General features: G+C 41.3%; 1 protein-coding gene across 2 annotated transcripts in view; it reads left to right on the top strand.

Annotated features, from left to right (window-relative positions):
• PTPRT (protein tyrosine phosphatase receptor type T) overlaps positions 1-22,702 on the top strand; it is a 477,129-nt gene that overhangs the window by 396,239 nt on the left and 58,188 nt on the right. For both annotated transcript variants that reach the window (XM_048498724.1, XM_048498723.1), the window contains 2 exons: positions 4,628-4,815; positions 16,560-16,647. In XM_048498724.1, the coding sequence (XP_048354681.1) occupies positions 4,628-4,815; positions 16,560-16,647 (276 nt within the window). The remainder of the gene's footprint in view (positions 1-4,627; positions 4,816-16,559; positions 16,648-22,702) is intronic.

The following is a 22,702-nucleotide window of genomic DNA, read 5'->3' as shown; positions in this document are numbered from 1 at the left end:
ATTCCATGACCTCATGAATCTGTCTTATACTGAGACAAACCATTAGTCCATCAAAGTTGGTATTTTCTATTCTGGTCAGCCTTCCAGGATTTTGGATAAAGGTCTTTCATCCTTTCGGTTAACCTGATATGAGATGCTGAGGACTGAATGTTGGACTTTCAGCTAGCAAAGTATGTGCTGTACTTGCTGATCCTTTTGACAGATAACTTTATAGCAAAATGCTTCCCCTGGAGAGGAGGGGGAAAAACCCTTGCATCTTTCATTCTCTGATTTCAATTTTTGCCAAATGCAACATTCTTAGGGCAATATCACAAAAAAATGTAATTTGAATGAAATATGAGTGGTCGCAACGTTTGGATATTCTAATGATGCACTTTGAGGTGAAAAATGGATAGAACCTAAAAACAGCTTGTTGGGTACTTGTTATTGTAATATGGTATAAATACTATACTTGCCTTAAAAAATAATATTTTATTTATTATTTTGCATTTTTATCCCATCCTTTTCAGAAAGGCTCAGGGCGGGTTACAACAATTAAACACCATAAAATATTAAAAAACAACATTACCATTAAAATTGCAAAACGCCTACAACATTAAAACAATAGATTAATAAAGAATGCATAAGAATATATGGCATTTTAAGAATCAAACCATCCCACCCCCACTCTTCCCCCACCTTATTATGTAAGTATTACTTTTTCATGGGAGTAAGTTTCATGTTAACATGTAAGTATACTTTTTCATGAGAGTAAGTTGTAGGAGTACTGTCTATGGATGAATATTGAAACTCTGAAAATTGCTTTTAACAGCTTTCTCTAATTGATTATTCTAGTATAGGTACAATGGCCAGTAATGCAGTAGTCAAGTTGAATTGTTCCTACAAGTGTTGTAAACAGACCTTCCTTAGAGATGGCAGAATGTCCTGCTTGAGTGCCTCCTTAGTCTTACATTTAGGTTTGGTGCATGATTATACACACTGGGGGCAAATTACATTGCTAGAATTATGTATTACTAGCAGTAAAGCCCACTGTACAAACAAATACAAGGAGTTCTAGAGAGCTGTTGGTGGGAATGAGCCCATCTGAGGGGGGGCACTCCTCTTGGCTCTCCTCCCTTTGCAAAGCTGGGATCCAGCTCTGCAAATGGTAGGAGGGTGCCTTAAGAGATGGGGGAAACTCTCCCCATCTTCACAGGCACCATGCTGCCACCCTTTGCAAAGCTGGGATCCTGGCTTAGTGAACAGGGAGAGGCAGCAGGGTGCCTGTGAAGATGGGAAGAGTTATCTCCATTTTCATAAGCACCTCCCTTTGCAAAGCCAGGATCCTAGCTTTGCAAAGCAGGGGAGCAGTCAACAGTAGCCTATGAAGAAGGGGATAACTCTCTCCAAATCCATAAGCACCCCACTGCCCAGTTTATAAAGCTGGATCAAGGCTTTCCAAAGGGGAGGAAGCCAGCAGGATGCTTGTGAAGATGGGGAGAGTTCCCCTGATCTCCATAAGCACCTCCTGGACTGTCTTTCCCCCCTCACTTCACTTTCCAACCCCCAACCCCACCCCAGATTTGGGAAGCAGGGAGGGAGATCTTGCATTATGTGGGATGTAGCCAGCTCTGTCCTGCATGCAAGGATTGTGCTGTCTTCCCCCCACACCACTTCCCAAAGCCTGGGGGTCTTGGAAAGCAGTGTGGGGGAAAAGACAGCCCCACTTACTGTCTCGTGGCTGCTTCTCCCCTACCCCCCTCATTTCATGAGGCCTGCAGGTCTCAGGAAGGGAGGTGGGGGACCGATCCTGCTTCTCTTCCCGAGGCTCACAGGTCACAGGAAGGGTGGTGCAGGTGGGGGGATTGAGAGGCTGCCAGGTGGTTGTTTAGGCGAACGCGAGTGGGGAAATCTGGAGGGGGCTGGTGTTGCAGTGAGTGGCAAAGCTGTCACTCAGGAGAGTTAGCCAATCATCATGCAGGACTCACAGGCCTTGGCTGCAAATGGGTTCTGCATATCGATTCTCTGAGGGTTCATCATCAGGCATTCGAAAGCCTTAGACAACAATAGATTAGAATTGTTTGCAAAACATATGAGTACTAATTTAACTTTACAGTCAGAGTTTGCTTTGGGAAGAAAAACAAATTCTTCATTGTCTGTCCCTTCCTTTGCAAAATAGAGAAACTTCCGATTCCTCAGATATTGCCCAAAAAACATGGTTTAAAGTGATTTATCACCTCTGTGTTCTTTTTTACATTGCCTCCTCCAGCTCATTTTGAATATGTTTTAAAATATGAGTTTCACTTTACAATGCATTTGGTTTGGGGGAGGCCTGTTACTTGAGTAATTACTTTAATAATTTAGTGAATTGCAGTGTAACATTTCATTCCATTGATGTCTATTCATTCATTTGGCACAATATAAGTAGTAGGGGCTATTGCACTTGAAAACTACATGGGCACAGAAAAACTATGATGCAATCGAGCGTCATTCAGAGTTCAGTATTACATTAGTAAATATAGTCACATTTTTCTTCAAGCTTAAAAAAATGAAAAAGGAAGTCTGCAAGCCAAGACTTTGGAACAGGTTGCCTCCATCATGGGATGGAGGCAGAAACAGACATTCCCAATATATGCTGTATCTGTGATGGCCAACCACTGTGGAAAGTTTCCAAACTGCAAGGCCCCTTCTGCACATGCAAAATAATGCGTTTTCAAACCACTTTCACAACTGTTTGCAAGTGGATTTTGCTATTCCGCACAGCTTTAAAGAGCACTGAAAGCAGTTTGAAAGTGCATTATTCTGCATGTGCGGAATGAGCCTAAGATAGTTTCTTTCTTGCTTGAACTGCAATCCTTTAGCTATCAAGGAGGCTATACAAGGGATCATAGGACTTGTCTGAGGTGAAAACCTGTGTGATGGGAACTGTAGTAAGGAAGGAAATTATCTGTGATTGAATGGAAAAGTTATCAGTTTCAAACTGTGAGGGCTGTGTGAGGGTACTGACTATATGTTCTAAGCCTCTTAGGACCCTTTGTGTATAAATGCATTAGCCAGTTCCATCTGAAGAACATCTAACTGTAACTGTACCATCTAAGAATAATCCAAAGAACATCTAAGCAAACTGAAACTGAGCAAATACTGCTTATTCTCTGGCTAAGCTCTGTTGTAACTGTATATATTTCTTATGCCTCATCCATTCCTCCCCAAGTTATTTATCCCCCTTTCCCTTCTCTGTTAAATAAATGTTTGATTCTCTTCAAGTTTTAAATCTGCCTTAGTATTATTATTATTTTGTGGATCTTAGTAAGGGGTTTGCCTAGAAATGTTTAAAACAACAGGCATCCTTCACCTTCTGAGGCAGTTACAGGGCTGAGGGAAAGTGCTTCTGTATTACCTTACGCTACCATTTTTAAGCACCTCAGTCCCTGAAGGAAAAAAGGTGGGAAAAATCTGACCTAGTCAGTGAGTGGTTTCCCTGCCTGAAGAAGTTGAGAAAGTGAGGGGGTCCTTCACACCTAAAAATTAAGCAACTTATGGACCTTGGGAACAGGCCACCATGAAAGTATTCCCCTTTATTGCAAGGGGTTAATAAAGGACAGGTTGAAGAGAGATACACTGAGAAAATAAATCCAGTTTAGATAATTAATATGTTTTGAAAATCCCCTCCATTCAGTGTTCTTGCATTATTCTAACAACTTTTGCTGGTTATTATATAAATATAGTTTGCTGTTCTTTGTCCTTCCCTCCTGCACAATGACTGCATTGTCAAATGTTTATTTGTCATATCTAATTAATATTTCAGCGGTGAGGAAATTTTGAAAGTTATTCTAACCATTAGTTATTTTATATCCATAATTTTCTTGGTCAGGGGTCGCTTGTAATCAGATCTCTGAAAACATTTATTATTTATTTTTGTAGGATTTTTTTCCCTCTCTTCAGAGTCCTGTTTGGGGCAGCTGACAATTGAAACATTGTTATAATATTAAAAACAGGCCATTGGGCAGCATAAAAACTATCCATAAAATAGAAGCAGACCATTAAAAAGCTGCTAAGAAAAAAACCTCCTACTTTGAAGCCTGGTAAAAATATGTGTACCAGCCTAAAAGAAAGTAAGCTAGATGTCAGTCAAGACTCAAGGAGGATATTCCAGAGATCAGGTGCCACTATACAGAATGTTCTGTCTCTTGTCACTAGCCCCCTTACCTCTGAAGGTGGGTATGGGAGGAGACAGTCCTTCAGGTACCCTCATCCCAAGACATTTGGAGTCTTAAAGGTAAAAACCAGCACTTTGAATTGTGCCCAGAAATAGATGGGTAACCGGTGCATATATTTCAGCACAGGGGTGACTTAAGTTTCTGATCTAATGTGCATCGATAAATCATATTTCTTTCTGATGTTATATAATTATTCAGCAACCTTCTCTTTCTGTGTTTTATTCCTTGACTGCTTCACAAACCCCAGTGAATGCACATTAGGTTTTTGTTTGTTTGTTTGTTTCCCTGCAGTGACTTTGGACATTGGAAGGTAATCCCGCTGTGCTTTATTTTACCCATGGGGAAATAAACTAACCAATAACGGGGAAGAGAATAACTAAACAAATAACAGCTAGGTGAAAGTTTGTTTTGCCTCCCTATCTTTAAAACAGACAGTAGCCATGGGGAGATGACTCAGCCGACACTGACAATCCAGACCCATCCCTATCGAAGCTGCGACCCCGTAGAAATGTCCTACCCCAGGGGACAGTTCCAGCCAGCAATCCGAGTGGCCGACTTGTTGCAACACATCACTCAGATGAAACGGGGACAGGGATATGGCTTTAAAGAGGAATATGAGGTGAGAGAAATGTTCATTCGAATACCAAGATAAAGAATGAAATTATTCTCAGAGTGTGGTACTTGGTTGCTTTAAAATACTTATTTTGTATGTTAATTTTAATGCTTTTCCCATTTGCTTTTGAATCCTTGTCTGAGTCCTTTTTTTGTTATATGTAGTGGCTTAATGTACTACTTCTGAGACAACTTCAGCTAGGATGTGACGGAAACTCTGTCATTTGTCCAAGGGTTTCCCCACAGTTACATGCATGCAAAGGAATTTGCATCCTACTCTCTCTTTCTTTTGGATGTTACTTGCCACAGGATTAACATCCATTAAGTGCTAACCCCCAGATATAAGGCAAAATAATGTGGTGTGGTGTGGCATGGTATGGGAACAATTGTTGGTACTGCCACCATACTCACTATAATATTAGTTGAAAATATAGCTTGTTTGATTACTGGTTGACAAAACAGCCTAATGTGATCAGATGCTTCCAGGTGACTATAGCAGCAGTTCTGGTAACCATTGCATCGTATACAGCAGTGGTTCTTAACCTTCCTAATGCCGCGACCCTTTAATACAGTTCCTCATGTTGTGGTGACCCCCACCCTTAACATTTATCCATTTTACAGATGGAGAACATTGATGCAGAGAGTCTTAGGCGATCCCTGCGAAAGGGTCGTTCAACCCCCAAAGGGGTCCCGACCCCCAGGTTGAGAACCACTGGTATACATGGAGTCCCTTGTAATCCCTCTGTTGCAGAAATTAATGAGGAACTTGCATTTCCTGTGACTTTCTGTTTTGAACTGAGGCCTAAAAGGGGGCTCCCTTTGGATGAATAACAACAGCCAGAACCGTGAGCTGTGCAAACAACCTGGAAACATCTGAGCATGTGGAAACTGGTTCAAAGGCTGGTGTTAACCAACCTTTAATCTATTCCTGACAAAGAATCAGACACTATAAAGGCAAACTGAACTTGAAGAGGGAATGCCACTTGCAAAATTGTGGATGTCACATGAAGAGTATACCCACAGATGTCTGAGGAGGAGTATCTTCCCCTGAAGTATCTTCCCCTGAAAATTTAATCACTGGTTCCTTGCAAGTATCAGTATATGTAATGCTTACCAGGATCTTCCAGGCAGGATTTGTTTGTAGCATTTTAATCAAATAAAGAATCAGCATTATTCCATTTAGACCAGCTACTATTGTCTGACTTTTTTCCCCCTGCAGATATCCTTCTGCCGTTTCGGTCGAGTGGGAAATGTAAGGTCAGGTGTAATGATAATTGATGTGTCTTTCTTCAGTGTCCCTCCTTTCAGGGAAGAATAGGTGATGGGTGGCCTTCTTTGAATGAGGAGCCTGAAATACCCCCTGAGTATTTACAGGCTGCCAGTTCATTCATTCGTTCGTTTGTTTGTTCGTTCGTTCACCCATCCTCGAAGGGCTCAAGGCAGCAGACAACAATAATCAAGCAATTCAGTTTTTAAAAACAGTGATAAATAACTAAAATAGAATACAGTAAAATGCCATAAAATATCAACAACAGGATGGAACAAGAATAAAAGATGGGAACTAAAAAACATTATCCCACGGAGGGCAGTATTTTATAGGTGTCAACCTGGCTGGCCTCCTGAAAAAGCCTGGTGGAATAGCTCCGTCTTTCAGGCCCTGCTGAATAGATGCAGATTCCGCAGGGCCCTGATCTCACGCGGAAGCTTATTCCACCAGGTCCTGGCCCTCATGGAGGCCATCCAGATATCCTTCATGAAGAATTGTCCCAGTCAGTCAAAAGGCAGTTTTTCCTCTTTGCTGAAGAGTTGGTTTTCTACAAGTCACTATTAAAAATCCTCTAGCAGCCAATGAACACTCTATCATATTTGGCAGAAATATTGGATCCTTGGGATCAGTTTCTGATCAGTACAATGTAACAGGGGGAGGGGGATTTTTGGGATTATCTCTCTTGACTGCCTTTATTCTTTAGTAAATAGAATCCTCAAAGATTTTGTAACTGTATATTATGTTTAAATGCCACCTGTCCTTCCGGTATGATGCTTTAAATAATCAGTTAGATTAGTAATGTTCTTGGACAAAGCCCGCTTTCAATGCTCAAGAACAGCTGGACATTTTAGAGATGGGAGTATTTCCGGAAGGAGACTTGGGACTCTATATGGGAAGTGTTATTGGAAGAAAAAGAGAAGACAAGATGAAGGAATAACTGTTGGTGTGGATAAATTGTAGAGAGATTGGAAGAAAGAAGTATAATACATTTTAAAATAATTGCTTACATCTGCAATATGTACCTGGTTGGCATGTTTACTTTGATCCACTTCTGTCATATGACATGGAATTCCATAACCATCTCACAAAACAATGGGACATCTCTCTTCCAACTGTACTCATGTTCCACATTCCAGTGAAATAGGTGCCACAGGCTTAATGGTGACTATTTCTAGTAACTATTATCCTGTGTAATGCTCAGGGACCAATATTTTAAAATAAAATGCATTATGGCCTTACTGTTGGCTCAGACTTTATTGTGCAGTTGTTAAACAAACAATGCTATGTGTTCCATTAAAGAAACAATGGGGAATTTTCTTCTACTACCCCTTGTTCCTTTCTGTGGCAACCGAAATATATATAATTATGAAAGGACAGATGCTGAAAAAATTGGTCTCAGTACAGAAGGGAAAAATCAATGGTTGCTGGAGTAATACCATATAGCATCATTTATCTAAAGCATTTAGATAATCTATATCCTATTTCCAATCTTGCCAGATTGTGTTTGGAAATGATGTTAAGGTGCTTAACAGAGTTGAACAGATTTGGCTCAGACTTTAAATAAACTTGTGTTATCCATAGATGTTGAGAAAATAAGTGTCAAATGGATATACACACACATACAACTAAGAGCAATTAACTCTTACATCTTAGCCTTTGGTTTATTAAAATCACTAACTGAAAATTCTGAGCATGTACAATTAAATTAAAGTTTTAAAGTCCCAATATAATGTAAGAGATAACACATTGAAAGTTAGTAATATCTTGTGGCTTGCAACCACAGTACAGTGGGAGGGGAAGTAAACTATTAATCTGGCAAGTATTCTGCATCAGGCAACCTCTCAGTATGGTTGGAGTCAGCCACACATCACAAATGACTGGATAGAGCTACAAGACGGATTGGGGCACAGCTCTATCTCAGCAAATGAGCAGAAGCTAAAGGAGACCAATACTGGTGATGGGTAGCAAGCACAATGGTTCAAAGGAAAGAGGGCACTGCAGGGCTTAAAATCTTTTAAAAAAGACAATAATGGATCCTCCTCTTATTTCGTCATAGGAATCCAGCAGTCCTGAATTTAAATTACAGCTTCCAGATTTTAATGGAAATACCTTTGACCACAGATGTCAAACTCGCGACCCTCCAAATGTTATGGACTACAGTTCCCATCATCCCCTGTCAGCAGGATGCTGGCAGGGGATGATGGGGACTGTAGTCCATAACATCTGGAGGGCCGTGAGTTTGACACCTATGCCTTAGACCATGTACTCCTTCTCATGAGAGAGTTGTGTAAATGTGCCATTTGAAGGCTTAAAGGCAAGAGACTAAGGGAGCAGCAGTGGCTAAGAGCAGGTGTACTCTAATCTGGACAAACTGGGTTTGATTCCCCGTTCTGCCGCTTGAGCTGTGGAGGCTTATCTGGGGAATTTAGATTAGCCTGTGCACTCCAACACATGCCAGCTGGGTGACCTTGGGCTAGTCACAGTTCTTCTGAGCGCTCTCAGCCCCACCTACCTCACAGGGTGTTTGTTGTGGGGGCAGAAGAGAAAGGAGTTTGTCAGCCCCTTTGAATCTCCTTACAGGAGAGAAAGGAGAGAAAGGGGGATACAAAACTCTTCTTCTTCTTCTTCGTCTTCTTCTTTCCTCAGGGGCCAATAAAAATGGGGGAAGTGCGGGTTACATGAACACGCCCTTGCTCCAGCCCCTTTGCATGGCTGGCTGTTCCATGGACAGCCAATGCGTTGACTGGGATGTGCGTCTTTACAGGGAGGCACTTTTTTTGTCTTTGTCTTTGTGTTTCTCTTGTTTCCCTGCCAGGCAGGCAGGCAGGATGAGCTTTCCCTGCATGGCTCTGCAGATATGAGCCGGGGAAGGGGTCTTTGAGAATTGCATTATGTGCGATCCTTTGCTCGCCCACGGCTGTCAGGCTCGTTAAAATGAAAGAATTGCACATCACATGATTCTTGTTTAACCCACCGTATGACCAATAGTGCAGGTGAGGGATGGGTTAGACCCGTGTTAGGGGCAGGAACTGTGTGAAGTTCCTGCCCAACATGGTTTTTTTCCCATGGTTACCGCAGGTTTATTGGCCCATGTGGAAAAGGCCTAACAGAGGTGGTTTGCCATTGCCTTCTTCTGCATAGCATCTCTGGACTTCATTGGTGGTCTCCCGTCTTAGTACTAATTAGGGCCAACTCTGCTTAGCTTCTGAGAACTGATCTGAGATCTGATGAGATTCAGGCTAGCCTGAGTCATTCAAATCAGGACAATCAAACACACAAGCATAATTGTTTTAAACCACATCCTATAATTCCAGATTTATAATATTTTGATAGTTATGGTGGGAAAACTAACTAGGATGAATTCTGGAAGGTTTGCTCATGTGAGAAATATACATATTATATTGATTTTTCCACTGCTGCTGGACTGTATTAGGTGTTTCTGGACATTTGTGTTTCTCCATGCTGGTGACATGGTGTTTTGTGATTCAGTTCTTCATTCTTCCAGGAGTTATAAGTCAGTAGAAGACTCCTCCCAGCAGAGTAAAGCACTTATGTTATAAACTGATGAAGCAAAATTAGGGATGTATGAATATCCCTATATCTGTTTGTTTTCATTTAATTTTCATGCCTAATCAGGCGAACCATTTTTCTTCTGCCTATGTTGTGAGGTAAACTCACCCCTTCCATATGCCATTTATGTTATACACAATGTATACATCACTTTCATGCTGTTTATAAGTAGCTGATACAAAGCTGGCAGTGGTTTTCAACAACAATATGTTTTATCATTTTTGTTAATATGGTTAGAAAAATGGGTGACTGACGTTTCACTCTGATTGTGGATAAACCAGAAAAGAAACTTCAGCTTTTAAGTAAACCCAATGTTGTGAGAACATTCAAGCAACATCTAAGCAAAACAAAACATCTTTATAGAAATATTCAGTATTCACCATGATTTTATTGAGTCTTTGTTTATGGCCATACAAGTATTTAAACATCTCTAGTAACAGATGCCACAAAAAGAAACACCTCTTACTGTGGCATGCCTCTGAAAACTCCAGCCATAGATGTGGACAAAATGGCCAGTTCATGGCCTCACAGTCCAGTAAATCAACAACAGCCAGTTGATACCAGCAGTGAACACCTTCAACTATACATCTCTAGTATGGTTTTGCAAAGGCATGTTTTCTTGTACCAAATCTATCTGTAAATAGGTTTTGAAATATAATTACCCAAATGGCATTTCTACAAAATATGCTTGGTTCTCTATAGCAAATAAACATGATCTCCTGCAGACATTTTGACCTTCATGACATGTGCTAAGCAGCTTTTAAAAATCTAGATAAGTCGCCTAACTGGAGTATTAATGGACTGTGAAGAATTGAAATGGTCTGCATCTGATGACCTCAGATAAAGTAGTTGAACTGTGAGATCCAGTTTTTAATTTTCAGCTTCTGTTTTTTTGGCAACAGCAGCTTTGTGACATACAAAAGCAATATATTCTGTTAGTATTTGCCATGTCTAAATGCAAGTTTGTATCTTTTGCAATCCTAATGAATACAAAAAATTGCTATAGTCAGAACATCTGCTTCAGGCCAACAAACTCAGCAACAAATAGAGCTGAAAGGTTCACACGATGAACCTTCATTGTTTTTCATGTCTTTGGGGAGCTTCGAAATCTGTTGTGGCTATTTGTCTTAGCCTGAATATTGTGTAAATCAAAAGTTATGTTGTTGTTTTTAATATCCAAGCAGGACTTTGACAAGGTTGCATATTCATTTTTAAATTAATTAAATAATGTCTGATAAACTTGTCCAGCAACTGATACGTACTCAATGGTTACAGTCCTTAAAATAATTCTAATGAAATCAGTAGGACTTGAAAAATGATTTTAAATTACAAGCACACATCTCTCATCCTCAGTCTGCCTACAAATGTAATGAATATGCTGTTGCAGAAGATGTAGGGTATACTATGCAAGACACTAAAAGGGGGAAAAATTGTCCCTAGATTTTTACTTCTCATTCTTTAATAGCAATAAACCTATTGTGCAAAAATTACAATGGGCTCTAGAAAATTAATCCTACCAGAGTAAAAGACATGGATGGGACATATGTACATGAAACAGTGCCCGGCACAACACTGAAATTGCACCACAGCCAAACATCCCAGCTTTGTCAATGAGGGGCAACAGGGTACCTGTGAAAATGTGGAGAGTTCTCATCCCCATAAGCATCCCTCCCATTTTGCAGTGAGGGAGCCAGCAGGGTGCCTGTGAATTCTCCCCACCTCCATAAGCAATTCCACCCCCACCCCCACCCCAGTTTAAAGCTAGACCCCAGCTTTACAAAGGTGGGGAGTCAGGAAAGTGCCTGAGAAGAGTTCTTTCCACCTCCATAGGCACCCCCTTCCCAATTTGCAAAGCTGGACCCTGGCTGCTGTTACCAGGCTCACTGCAGACTTACTCAGCAGTTGGCTCAGGAAGGAATAGGACAACTGTGTGAAGTCCTCAAGTGGAGAGTTGTCTCAGTCAAGGAATAGGACATTTGGCCTGCGAGGATCCCAGAGCTTTAAGAAGGCCCTTTCCACACGGGCCAAAAACAGCGCCCTAGGGATGGCAAAAACGCTGTCCCCAGGGAGCTGTTCGCAAGGGGGGCGCAGCTGCTTCGCAGCCGCGCCGCCCTCGCTCCTCCCCAGTGACACGAAGCCGCTGTTTCCCAACCTTGCTCTCCGAGCAAGGTTTTTGGGAAACAGGGGCTTCCAACCGCTGCTGTGCGAACAGCAGCAGCTGGAAGGTGCCATCCCTCCCCCCTTTCCCAATCAACCTACCTTCCCTGCAACCGTCTGGCGCGTCGCCGAGGCCTGGGGACACGCCCCCCTGCTCTGCGACTCCGGAGCAGTCACACAGGGCAGGAGGGCATGTCCCTTGGCCTCGGCGACGTGCCGGACGGTCACAGGGAAGGTAGGTCGATCGGGCGACGGCACAGCGCGGCCCTATCTTCCCGGTAGTTTCCGGGACCATTCGTGCGAATGGTCCCGGGGGGGTTGGGTCGGCGAAATGTATGCCGACCCGACCCCCAGCGTGGCCATGCGTAAATGGCCGAAGTGTTACCAATTGAGTGAGAACGTGTCTGGTTCTAATCCTGTCAGTTTCTCTGTACATCTCCCAGAGTCCTTTGCTTTTTCTGGTTTGTAATCGGGAACATGCTGCACAGTTATACAGTAAGATGACTAAACTATTTATCAGAATTCCATGTGGCTCCAGTTTACATACAGCGTAATGTCACTTTACTCTAGGAATTTCAAAAATCTTTGTGTGTCATGACCCCTTCTGACCAGTTCAGTGACTCAAAAACAGATTCTTCAAGGAGCGAGCCTGAGAATCCAAGGGTGAGGAGGACCAGTGGGAGAGCCTAACATGGCAGGGATGTCCGCTGACAAGATGCCAATGGTGACTGAGGCCACCATTGGACAATCTGCAAACAATCCCTCACCAATGGTTCCTAAAATAGACACCAGGCTTCCACAGAGCAGACCTTGAGCATGGGCCTACAGTGACCCCAGAACCTATTCCCACTCTGCAAGAATGATTGTGTCAGAAGGCCCAGCCTGAGGTGGGCCAATGGAGGCAAAGTGCCAAACTAGCAGCTCACAAACCTATCCCAGAACCATAGAGTGGAATTGATACATCTTTGCAGGAAATTGCACAAGAACAGTGTCACAAAGCTTGTATGTAACTGTTGTGACTTTATATTAGCATACTAAGAAAATATACATGGTGGTTTAAAATACAAATATTCCAGTATTCTGGAGTGCAGAAAATAATTATTGTTTAGGGTATATTAAGCAATACTTTATAGGGCTCTAAATTTTCCCCAAAACATTACCTTCATAAATTATCCATAAATGGACACAACACTTTTAAAAAATGAGCTTTTGTTGTGCCTTCATTGCAGCTGAGAACTGTAGGCTTGGCTGGTTTGGAAAAGCCTCTCTTCATCCTTAGGTGACTTATTTATTATTTATTTATTATTCCTTCCTACATGTTAGTAACCCACACTGTTTCTGCCATGTTTAATTAAAGCCTAATCAATCCGAAGAGCAGGACTAATTATCATATCATACAATCCTATCAAATAAAACAGAGGAGGTAAAATAAAGACCTTCTTCAAAATGTATTGGAAGGAAACCCAAACTATTCCTTTTAGGCCCCAAAGGCCTTCAGCTAATTCCATTTAGCATAGGTGATTGAGAAGTCTGCTGGCAAGAGGAAGATCTGCCTTAAATATCTTCCCTTTGCCTCTATTTAGTTGATCCGCATGAGGCCCTTGTCTTGACCAAGCAGGACCTCCCCCTCCCATTTCTACAGTGTGGAAAAAAAGTTTCGGGCTTTGAAACCATGACACATGTAAACATGAAGTATGCAAAAGAAAAACCCTTAATGTTGTGATAAACAAAATAATAAAAATCTTTCCAAAAAGGGAGCAAAGCAATATGTCCCATCCACATCTGCCTAGCTATGTGCTCTGAGCACCCAAAAAAGAAAAGGAACCTCTCTAGGTGCAGCAGCACTGGCAGAGGCCAAGAGGCTCTCTGAGCCTAGCCATGGTGCTACTGATGGCAGGAATGCTTTCCAGGTCCATAAAGCTTCCAGACTACACTGGCAATGCAGCTGGGCCTGGAGGCCTGGAGCCACAATGCTGTATCGGTAAATGTGGTGTCTGCACATATCAGACACTTTTTTTAATTGGGGGAATTTAAACCCCCAGTGTATTTTTTCCCCATTTCAATGTTTTCTGCAAACCCAAAAGTTCCTCCAAGTTTGCAGAAAAATCTGTATAACATCAGTGTGGCTCTGACGCACAGATTTAGGTAACCACAAGTGGGGGTGGGGGCAGACTTTGCAATTAGATATATGGATGATGATTGTGTATTGATTTTCAAAACATCACCAAATATGAGCGTCCTGAGTATTTCAATTTTGAAACCATACAATGGGATCAGAATAGGATACTGTAATATTCCAAGATAGTTTTGAAACCCTGGGCTGCATTTTTTTTTCCTGAAGAGGCAATCATTCCTATACAAATCACATTATAACAGAGTGCAACATTCCAAGATTTAACTTGGCCACAGTCCTCCATTTTCAGGGGCATAAACTATCACTAGCTCTCTCCATATATATATATATATATTGTAACGCACACTAGAACTGTGACTTTTTAAGCATCATCCCATTGTTCCGAGGGGAAGCTCAATGATCAAAATAATGAATGTCAGATAAAGGCTGTATTTGGTATATGCTGCAGAGAAGTCTTTTTAAACATCCTATGTACATTGTACAATACATTTCTCCTCCCCCCACCCACTCCCACATCAATAGCATATGATGAGATTACAAATAACTGCTGCCATTCTCTCGGCTATCTATTGTAACTAATGTACAAATAATACTCTTTTTCTCCTCTAACTTTGAAGATGAAAATGAGCTTCCCTCAACTACTCCCCCCCCCCATTCCTCTCCTCTCTTTAGGAGATTAGCCACCATTAGGTAGCACTTTCTTAGGAAAAGGAAATGGATGTATGATCAAAGATCTTGCCATTTGCAGAATCATTACTACATATGTCTGGTGATTTGAGCTAGAGCCCGTTATTACTTATCTTTGTGAAGAGCAACATCTGTGGTGCATCCTGACATTATCTCCCCTGGAGCCCTTTATGAGTTGGTACAAAATGCTGTTTTCTGGGTAAGACTGCCTTCTTAAACAGCATACTTATAATCTGATGGTTGCATATTCTGCATTTTTTTCCACTCCATCTCGGATGAAATAGTAATCATTTCTTGAAATAAGCTGGGCATTGTTGTGATTTTTCAGCCAATTATTTATTAGCTAATGGTAGGGAACCTGGTTTTTTAAACTGCATGTCATATTGACTTTTAGAGTCTGGGTATAATTTTGACCATAATATAAAAGACCTGTTCCAAGAATTTTAAATAGTGCCATCTTTCAAACTACCATTGAGCATTCCAGATATTTATTTAAGTATCTTCTTTTCTTCCTAATGGAGACAAAATACCATTTAAACACACAGGAAAATTAACAATGAACTGAAATAACAGGTACAATATAGATGATTGCAAGATTAGATTGGATAATATGCTGATCCTGGATCCACAGGGCTGGCTCAGTTAGGGCCTTAGGATAAATGCTGAGGGCAAAGATCCCTCCACTGAAGGCTCTTGCTCTTGTCAGCTCTGATCTTATTAGCTGGCAGAGATGTTCTCTAGAATTCACCTCCTTTTGCTTAATAGAATTGAGTTCAGGGGAAGATTATGGGAGTTCTCATTTTAAGTCATACAGAAGGGCAAAGATGTAACTATAACAAGCTCAACAGAGAAAGTACACCATAACACCCACGAGCAAGAAACTTAGGTATTCATATTACAGGTTGTCATTTTGGACAGCTTCCTTTGTATTATTGAAACACCCTCTTCCTATCTAGAGATTTTGTTGACTGTGACGAAGCTTTATTCTTTACTTTCTTTCTCAACAGTGAAACAATCCAATAAAATCATGTATTGAAATAGAAAGTGCTGTACTGAATTGAAATTACCTCTGAAATTTATTGTACAATCCTAAACAGTTACACCCTTTTAAACACATTGACTACAGTGGATGTACAGGGGAATATGACTGGGGTGTGTGACACTTTAGGATTGTATTATTAGCCCTAGACTTGGAAAAAGGCAAGCAAAAATCACTTCCAGTAGAGTCTAAGCATAGGGAATTCTCCAGTTGTAGGGCAGGTGGTGAAAATGGCTCCCTTTGTCCTTCTAGGGCAAGATCCATGCATGGATAGTATAATTAAGAGTGTGTTTTTGGAAGCTGTAATGGAACAAAAATAATAGTTGTTCCATAAGTTAAGGATGTCTCAAGCTGTTTAGCAACTCATATATCAAAACTGGCACTTTAAGTTGTGCATATAAAACAATAGGTATGATTTATAGGACATAAGTATAATTTATAGCCATAATATATGCATATAATGTATGGATGTTCATATACCTTAGGTGTTTGAGGTAGCTTTATTCCTCAATTTTTACTGCAGGAACAATTTATATTGTTCGGAACATTGCTTTTGTATACAGTTAAAATGTCTTGCATGCATTTTAGTATTCCTCATGGGCACAGGAGAAACCTTTTAGATTCCTGTGTCAAAGCTCCTGATGACTATGAAGCCAAAAGCAAAATCTTTCTTACTTGCTTTAATTCCAGTTGCATTTGGAATGCAACTATATGCAGGAAGGTATGAATGGTCTCTTTAGCACTGCATTATTAGATGTGCCCTTTTCTTGGAGAAAAGCAGTTGGTTTGGCTGAGTGCTAAATGATATGCTGCCATTTTCTACCCCCACTTTGTTATGTTAAAACACCAGAAGGCACTGGCTATTTCATAAACACTCCATTGTTGTTTATTTTGCAGGCTCTACCCGAGGGGCAGACAGCATCTTGGGATACAGCCAAAGAAGATGAAAATCGCAATAAGAACAGATATGGCAACATCATCTCCTGTAGGTGCAAATTCAAACTGAACTGAACTTCCTGTGTATATCTTGTAAGCATCTAGCAGAGAGGGGGTAAATGTAAACAAGAATAAAAGCACAAAATATCTGGCATACTTAAACCTCTTTATTCTATTATTTCAAACCATTCTTCATTACTTTTTCTCCTCTCCCATCTTTTTTTGCTTCATTATTTCTCATTATCTCATTGGTATTAATTTCTCAAATAAAAGTCAATATTTTGCACTTTTTTCTTCATACAAAGAAATTGAAGGGGGGTGAGGCTTGAAATATCAGATGTGATTTAAAGGAAAATTGTGAGATATTAGTGGTTAGCCACTTGCTGGTAGGGAGCTCTGTACTGGGGATGAATAAACAATTCTCCATTTAATTTTTAAAAATTCATTTAGATCGTTCTTTTCCATACATTGGGTCTTTTATCTTGGTTTTTTTTGCTTTCAATTTATGGATTTGTTTGTGTTGTATATGTTATGACTTCTATCCTATTACTTTGTACATAGAACATGGGTGGAGTTTCCCTGGATCTCTGTCTTTTTCTGAAACTGCTTCCACCTCCCTGAAGGAATATTCTCATTGTCTTAGGGCCCACATAGAGGAGAGCTAAACAGATTGAAGGACTGAAGTGAGAGAGGCCAAAAGAGTAAAATTGTTCCCACTTCCTTTTCTGCAAGTGTACCTCCACTGAACACTCACTCCAGCCCATCAATATACACAATTGTTTTCCCACAGAAATCGGCTAAACTGAGAGGAATTCAGGAAAACTCCCTGTGCCTTCCCTGCATGGATGGTTGGATACAAGACCTTATGTTGTTATGTGGAATTTATTTCCTGTTTAAATCCGTGTCTTGGTTATATAAATAACAGGCTATGACTCAATTTGCACATTGTAGTGAAAACCTAGGCACAAATCAATCCAAGGGGGAAAAAGAGCAAAATATTCACATAAGGGAAAAAATAAAATGAATGTGTATATTTTTAATGTCAAAATGAGGAATCACAAACCAACTCTAGTCTCCATAGGTTATTTTGCTGGTTATTCTTTCTGGAGCCTTTTCTCCTGTTAACACGCAACTAAAAAAACCAAACTCTGACATGATTTTTTTAAAATACAAAAGTTAAATACAAAAGCTTTCCTGCCTGTTCTGATTTTATTTCTTTTCACCATTTTTACCAATATCTATATGTATTGGGAGTTAATTTGTATGAAAAACTCTTCTAAAAGAGGGCCCTTCACACCTAAAAGCTTCTTACTCTTGAAGGCTTATCACCTAGCTTCTAGTAATAAGAATATGAGTTATTGTGTCATTTTTGCTGCATCTTCAGTATGAAGAACAGGGCACCCGCAAATGTGAAACGGAACCTAATGATCCTCAAGAAATAAGTGTAGGTAAAGTGCCCTTACATAGAGGAAAAAAAGTCATGAACTTAAAACTTAAGGCAAATTTTAAAAGTTGGGAAAAGGAAATGTAGGGCCGTTTCTGCACGGCCCCCTCGCGCCCCCACGCCGGCAGGAGTCCTGTCGGCGTGGGGGCGGGAGCCTGCTCGCACGCAAGCATGCGAGCAGGCAACGGGGAGGCCGGCAGAAGGCAGGGCGGCTCCGCGACGAGTCGCTTTCGCGCTTCGCTTCGACTTCACGTTATTGAGTTGCGGAAGTGCCGCGAGTTCGCCATCGCTGCCCTCCGACCCTGGAGGTCGGAGGACAGTGTGGGCGGGCTGCGACGCTCTCGCAGGCGACAAGGAGGACCTCGTAAGTGGGCTGGAGAAGCGTTTTCCCGGCGGCGCGTTCGCGACCGCCATCGGAAGACGATCCCTCCCCAACAACAACCCTTTAAAGGGGAGGGAAGATGTCGCCGCTGCTGGCGCTGCAGCAGCGGCGCCAGGAAGCGTCTGGGGGGCTTTTGCTCTGCGTCAGTCGAACGGGCCGTGCAGATACGGCCTAGGAGTTGTGTACAATTGCTGAATTGTGTATGAAATAGTGCAGCCATACTTTTGCTGTTGTTTACACAGAAAGAAGAACTTTGTTAGATGAAGCTTCACATGGCAATGTTGAACTGGTGTAGGAGGGTCCGCTCTTCTTGTGGGACATGTGCATTCCATGCCAAATTTGATGTAGCTTGGACACACTCGGTGTCAACTAGTTCTCTGTGATGGCTAAGAACATGCACTGTAAGGTTGTTCATACTTATACAAAAAATGAGGCTGTTCCTGCTTACTTGGAGCACCACATGATTTGAGTACTTTTGGATTTCAGGGTGTAATTTATCATTCATGTGAAACCTTATATGTTTTTGTTTGTTTGTTTTAAGACTGAAACCTGATTGATCTACCTGAGTGCATTATCCCAAGAGTTTTTTGAGCGTGCATCATTAGGCTCCTAACACTTGTTTTTCCTTTCTGACCATCTTAGGTAGTTAAAGGAAACTTTCAAAATTGACTTTCCTTTTTAAATTGTAATGCTTGATTCCTAAGAAGTTGTGTCTAAGGCATGTAAGAGAAAGCTGGCCGGGATGACTATGAAAGGACAGCGCATTTTGCAAGTAATTTTGATACTATCAAAAAGTCCCTCTTTCACCCTCCCCCACCAAAAAAACTCCTTGTGGTGCATTTAAATAATCTTTATGAAAGAGCTAAAAAGAATTTGCCAATTTGGAAGTCATTGTCGTCATTCTGGACTCACTTCAGTGTCCCTCAATAACATCTTACATAGCCAAATTGGATCAACTACATTGTATAATGTCATCCTATTCACTAAGTGATCTCTAATTGGCTGAGATGGATAAATACCAGGAAAAAGATGAGCCAGTGATTATAAGCAAAAAAAAGTGGCATGGAACTGCAGTAGATCAGGAAAATGATGGCAGTGAACAATTGCCTAATTTAGACTTTTTTGTGATCTATTTCTGCTCCTTGTGAGCATTTTTAAATCCAAAATCAAAATGGGCAATCCTTTTATGCAGCCAAGAAGGCTTTATTGTTATTATTTTTATTGTAGCCAATGATATCCTGCATTTCAGTTTGAATAGAAAATTCATGGCAGCTTGCAGACATATAAATGTCAGACCTATATAAAATGTCAATAAATGTAAATAAAAACAATTAAAATAAATGTAAATATCATTTTAAAATGAATATAAAGAAATATGAGTTCCATCAACAGCAGCCTAAAATTTAAATCCTTAAAAATATCATCAGGACAAAATGAAAATCAACCCATATGAGAGGTCTTCTGAAAACTGTAGATCTTAAACAGTCTTCAGAAGGCCAGAAGAAACAGTGGCTTCAGATGGCAAACTTTTGATGACCGAGGGCAAATGACTGAGAAAGTCATAGGTACATATGTCTTAACACAGATAGTGTTAGTGTGCAAAGCATGATATCATCAATGGGTCTCAGATCCATGCACATGTGAACGAAGGTAAATTCATATGAATGGAGTAGGCCTTTGTTGTCAGGATGGGCCACCTGGCAGGGCTCATTTCCCCCCTCAGCCTTCCAGGAAACAAAAGTTAAAATGCAGCCACAGCTTGCTGAGATTTGGCCAGGTCCCTGTCTTTTGTAATGATAACTTTGTATTTGAATGGTGCTATTCTTCCCTTTGTTATATTACTGTAACTGCAGCTCTTGGGCCCGGCAAGGCGCGGGCCAAGGGCAGCAGGGATTTAAGATCTGGTTCTTTCTATATTCCTCAGAAATCATCTATCTTTTGCATGCTTCAGTTCTCAATAAAGTCTTATGTTTTTTAAAGAAAAACTATAGCTCGCTTTATTTTGGGACTGTGGTCTCACATTGATAATGTGATACTAAATCTTTATAAAAAAGTCCCCTGATTTCCTGCTAATATGTCACAGCTAGTGTCATGAGGAATCAGAGCACCCAAAGACCTATTTTGTAAATGTAATTTTCCACATGACTGTCTGGATCCCAGAATGTGAACTTCCAGTGTCGTGCCTCAGGAAGTTTCAGTAAAGTAAACTGGAGATATCTGGGACTATTGGATTCAGATGGCATATTTTAGAAGTGCAGCTTCATGACAGAACTGTGTAATCATCAACATATCTAATCTTATTGTGGCTCCACTTGTAGAGTCTTGACTGCAGAGATTGAAGCCATGAGCAGAATAGACAAATCTTTCAACAACTCTGAAAAAAGCCCAAGGTTTTCATTAAAATCTCAATTTTTGAAAAAAATACATTGGAGGTTAACCTCACCAAAATAATAGAACTAGTGTCTTCAGCTTTAACAAAGGAGATTTCAGTGGCCATTTTGGGGATTACCACCTAATCACAATACCACATAATCACAAGTATGGACACCTTTCAAACCTTGGTTTCTGCCAGTAAATGTCAGGGAGAAGGGAAGGGTCCTTTCCAGGACTGTTTTGGTCTTTGAGGAAGGATTCCTTGCGATCAGACCTAGTAGAAACCACTGGGTGACTTGCTACCATAAAACTGACTTGACTCACCCAGGCCTAACAACAACCACATCCACCTCAGAAAAGACAGTGTGATGAAGTGAATAAGAGTTTCAGACTGGGGTCTTGGAGAGTCCAGTTTGAATCTCTGTTATGCTGTGAAATCTCACTCGGTGACTGTGGGCCAGTCTAAACTATCTCCCAGAGTTGTTGTGAGGGTAAAATAAAGAATGATGTCTTAAAAGAAGGTTTGTGTTCCCACTAGAGAGATAGGAAAAATATAAAAGAAGTTAATAAGTAATACATCTAGTTGAAGCTGAGGGAACAGATTAAAAGTGAATGGGTGTGTGGGTACGAAAGTGGGAAGAAAGTGTGTGAGGCCTGCTAGAATGAGGCAAAGAGGAAATAGTGTATGGAGGGGTGCATGTTCCTCACCATGTAGCTGGGCCTGGTCCAGCTGGTTCCATACAATGGGATCCTGCCTGGCAGCTGACATTTCACAACTGGACTCAGCCCATCATGACAGCTAGCAACATACAACTTTGCTGAGCCCCACCCAGTGGCTAGCAGCATGCAACTTAGTTTTGCCAGGGAGAGGCTGCTATAGTAGAGTTACCAGGTCACCGCCAGCGACCATGGGAGCATTTTGGAAATGAGAACTGGCATACTGGTGTCACAGTGATGCAGTGATGACACTTCCAACAGAATCTGAAAATAATTTCATGAGTCATTTCTAAATTTGCAGAAACTCTGGCTAATTCCGCATGGGCCAAAAACAGCAGTGTGAAACAGTGTGAAAATGGTGTAAAGGGTTTAAAATGGTGTAAAAGGCTTTATACTGTTTTCACACTGTTTTCACACCGCTGTTTTTGGCCCATGCGGAATCAGCCTCTGTTTTGTACATCCTAGTGCATCCCATAACATCACTTCCAGGTTTTCTGGAACTGACATCACAAACCAGCACATGTTCTCTAATTTGCTGCTATTTTCTCCTGCCACTCTTCCAAGCCAGCAGGCAGAGATTACTTTTTTCCTGGGAGGTCTCCTGCTGTAATGGGGGGCTTGATAATCCTACACAAATAGGATGGAAAGAAGGAAAACTTAAGACAGAATAGCAGATAAAGGTAGTTTGACTGGAGGGTGGGAAAGAGAAAAGGAAGCAAGAAAGGGAGGCTATGGGGACTTTCGAGAAAAAGGAAAGGAAGTAGTGGGGAGGGAAAATAAGCTGCTCCTCCAAAACCCTGTTGTCACCCTGCTTTTAGAACTTAATATACTTAGGGTTGTTGGTCAGTTAACAGAATCATAATCCAATAATTGTATGAAGTTTTGCTGATTAATTCATTAACTCTTCATATATTTGCACACGCACCAATACTTTTTGGGGATCTATGCTCATGTCAAATCAGACAGAGGCCCTTTCTGCACGGGCCAAATACGGCGCCCTGAGGACGGCAAAAATGCCGTCCCCAGGGAGCCGTTCGCACAGGCGGCGCTGCTGAAACGCAGCAGCGCCGACCTGGCTCCCCTCCACCTCCCCCAGAGCGGCGTCAGGCCGCCTCAAAAAACCTCCCTCCTGGAGGGAGGTTTTTGGAAAACAGGTTTTTGGAAAACCTCCTGGAGGGAGGTTTTTGG

This window comes from Sphaerodactylus townsendi, linkage group LG05 (assembly GCF_021028975.2).
Source record: "Sphaerodactylus townsendi isolate TG3544 linkage group LG05, MPM_Stown_v2.3, whole genome shotgun sequence".
Classification (NCBI taxonomy): domain Eukaryota; kingdom Metazoa; phylum Chordata; class Lepidosauria; order Squamata; family Sphaerodactylidae; genus Sphaerodactylus; species Sphaerodactylus townsendi.
This window is presented reverse-complemented; position numbering and strand designations above follow the sequence as displayed.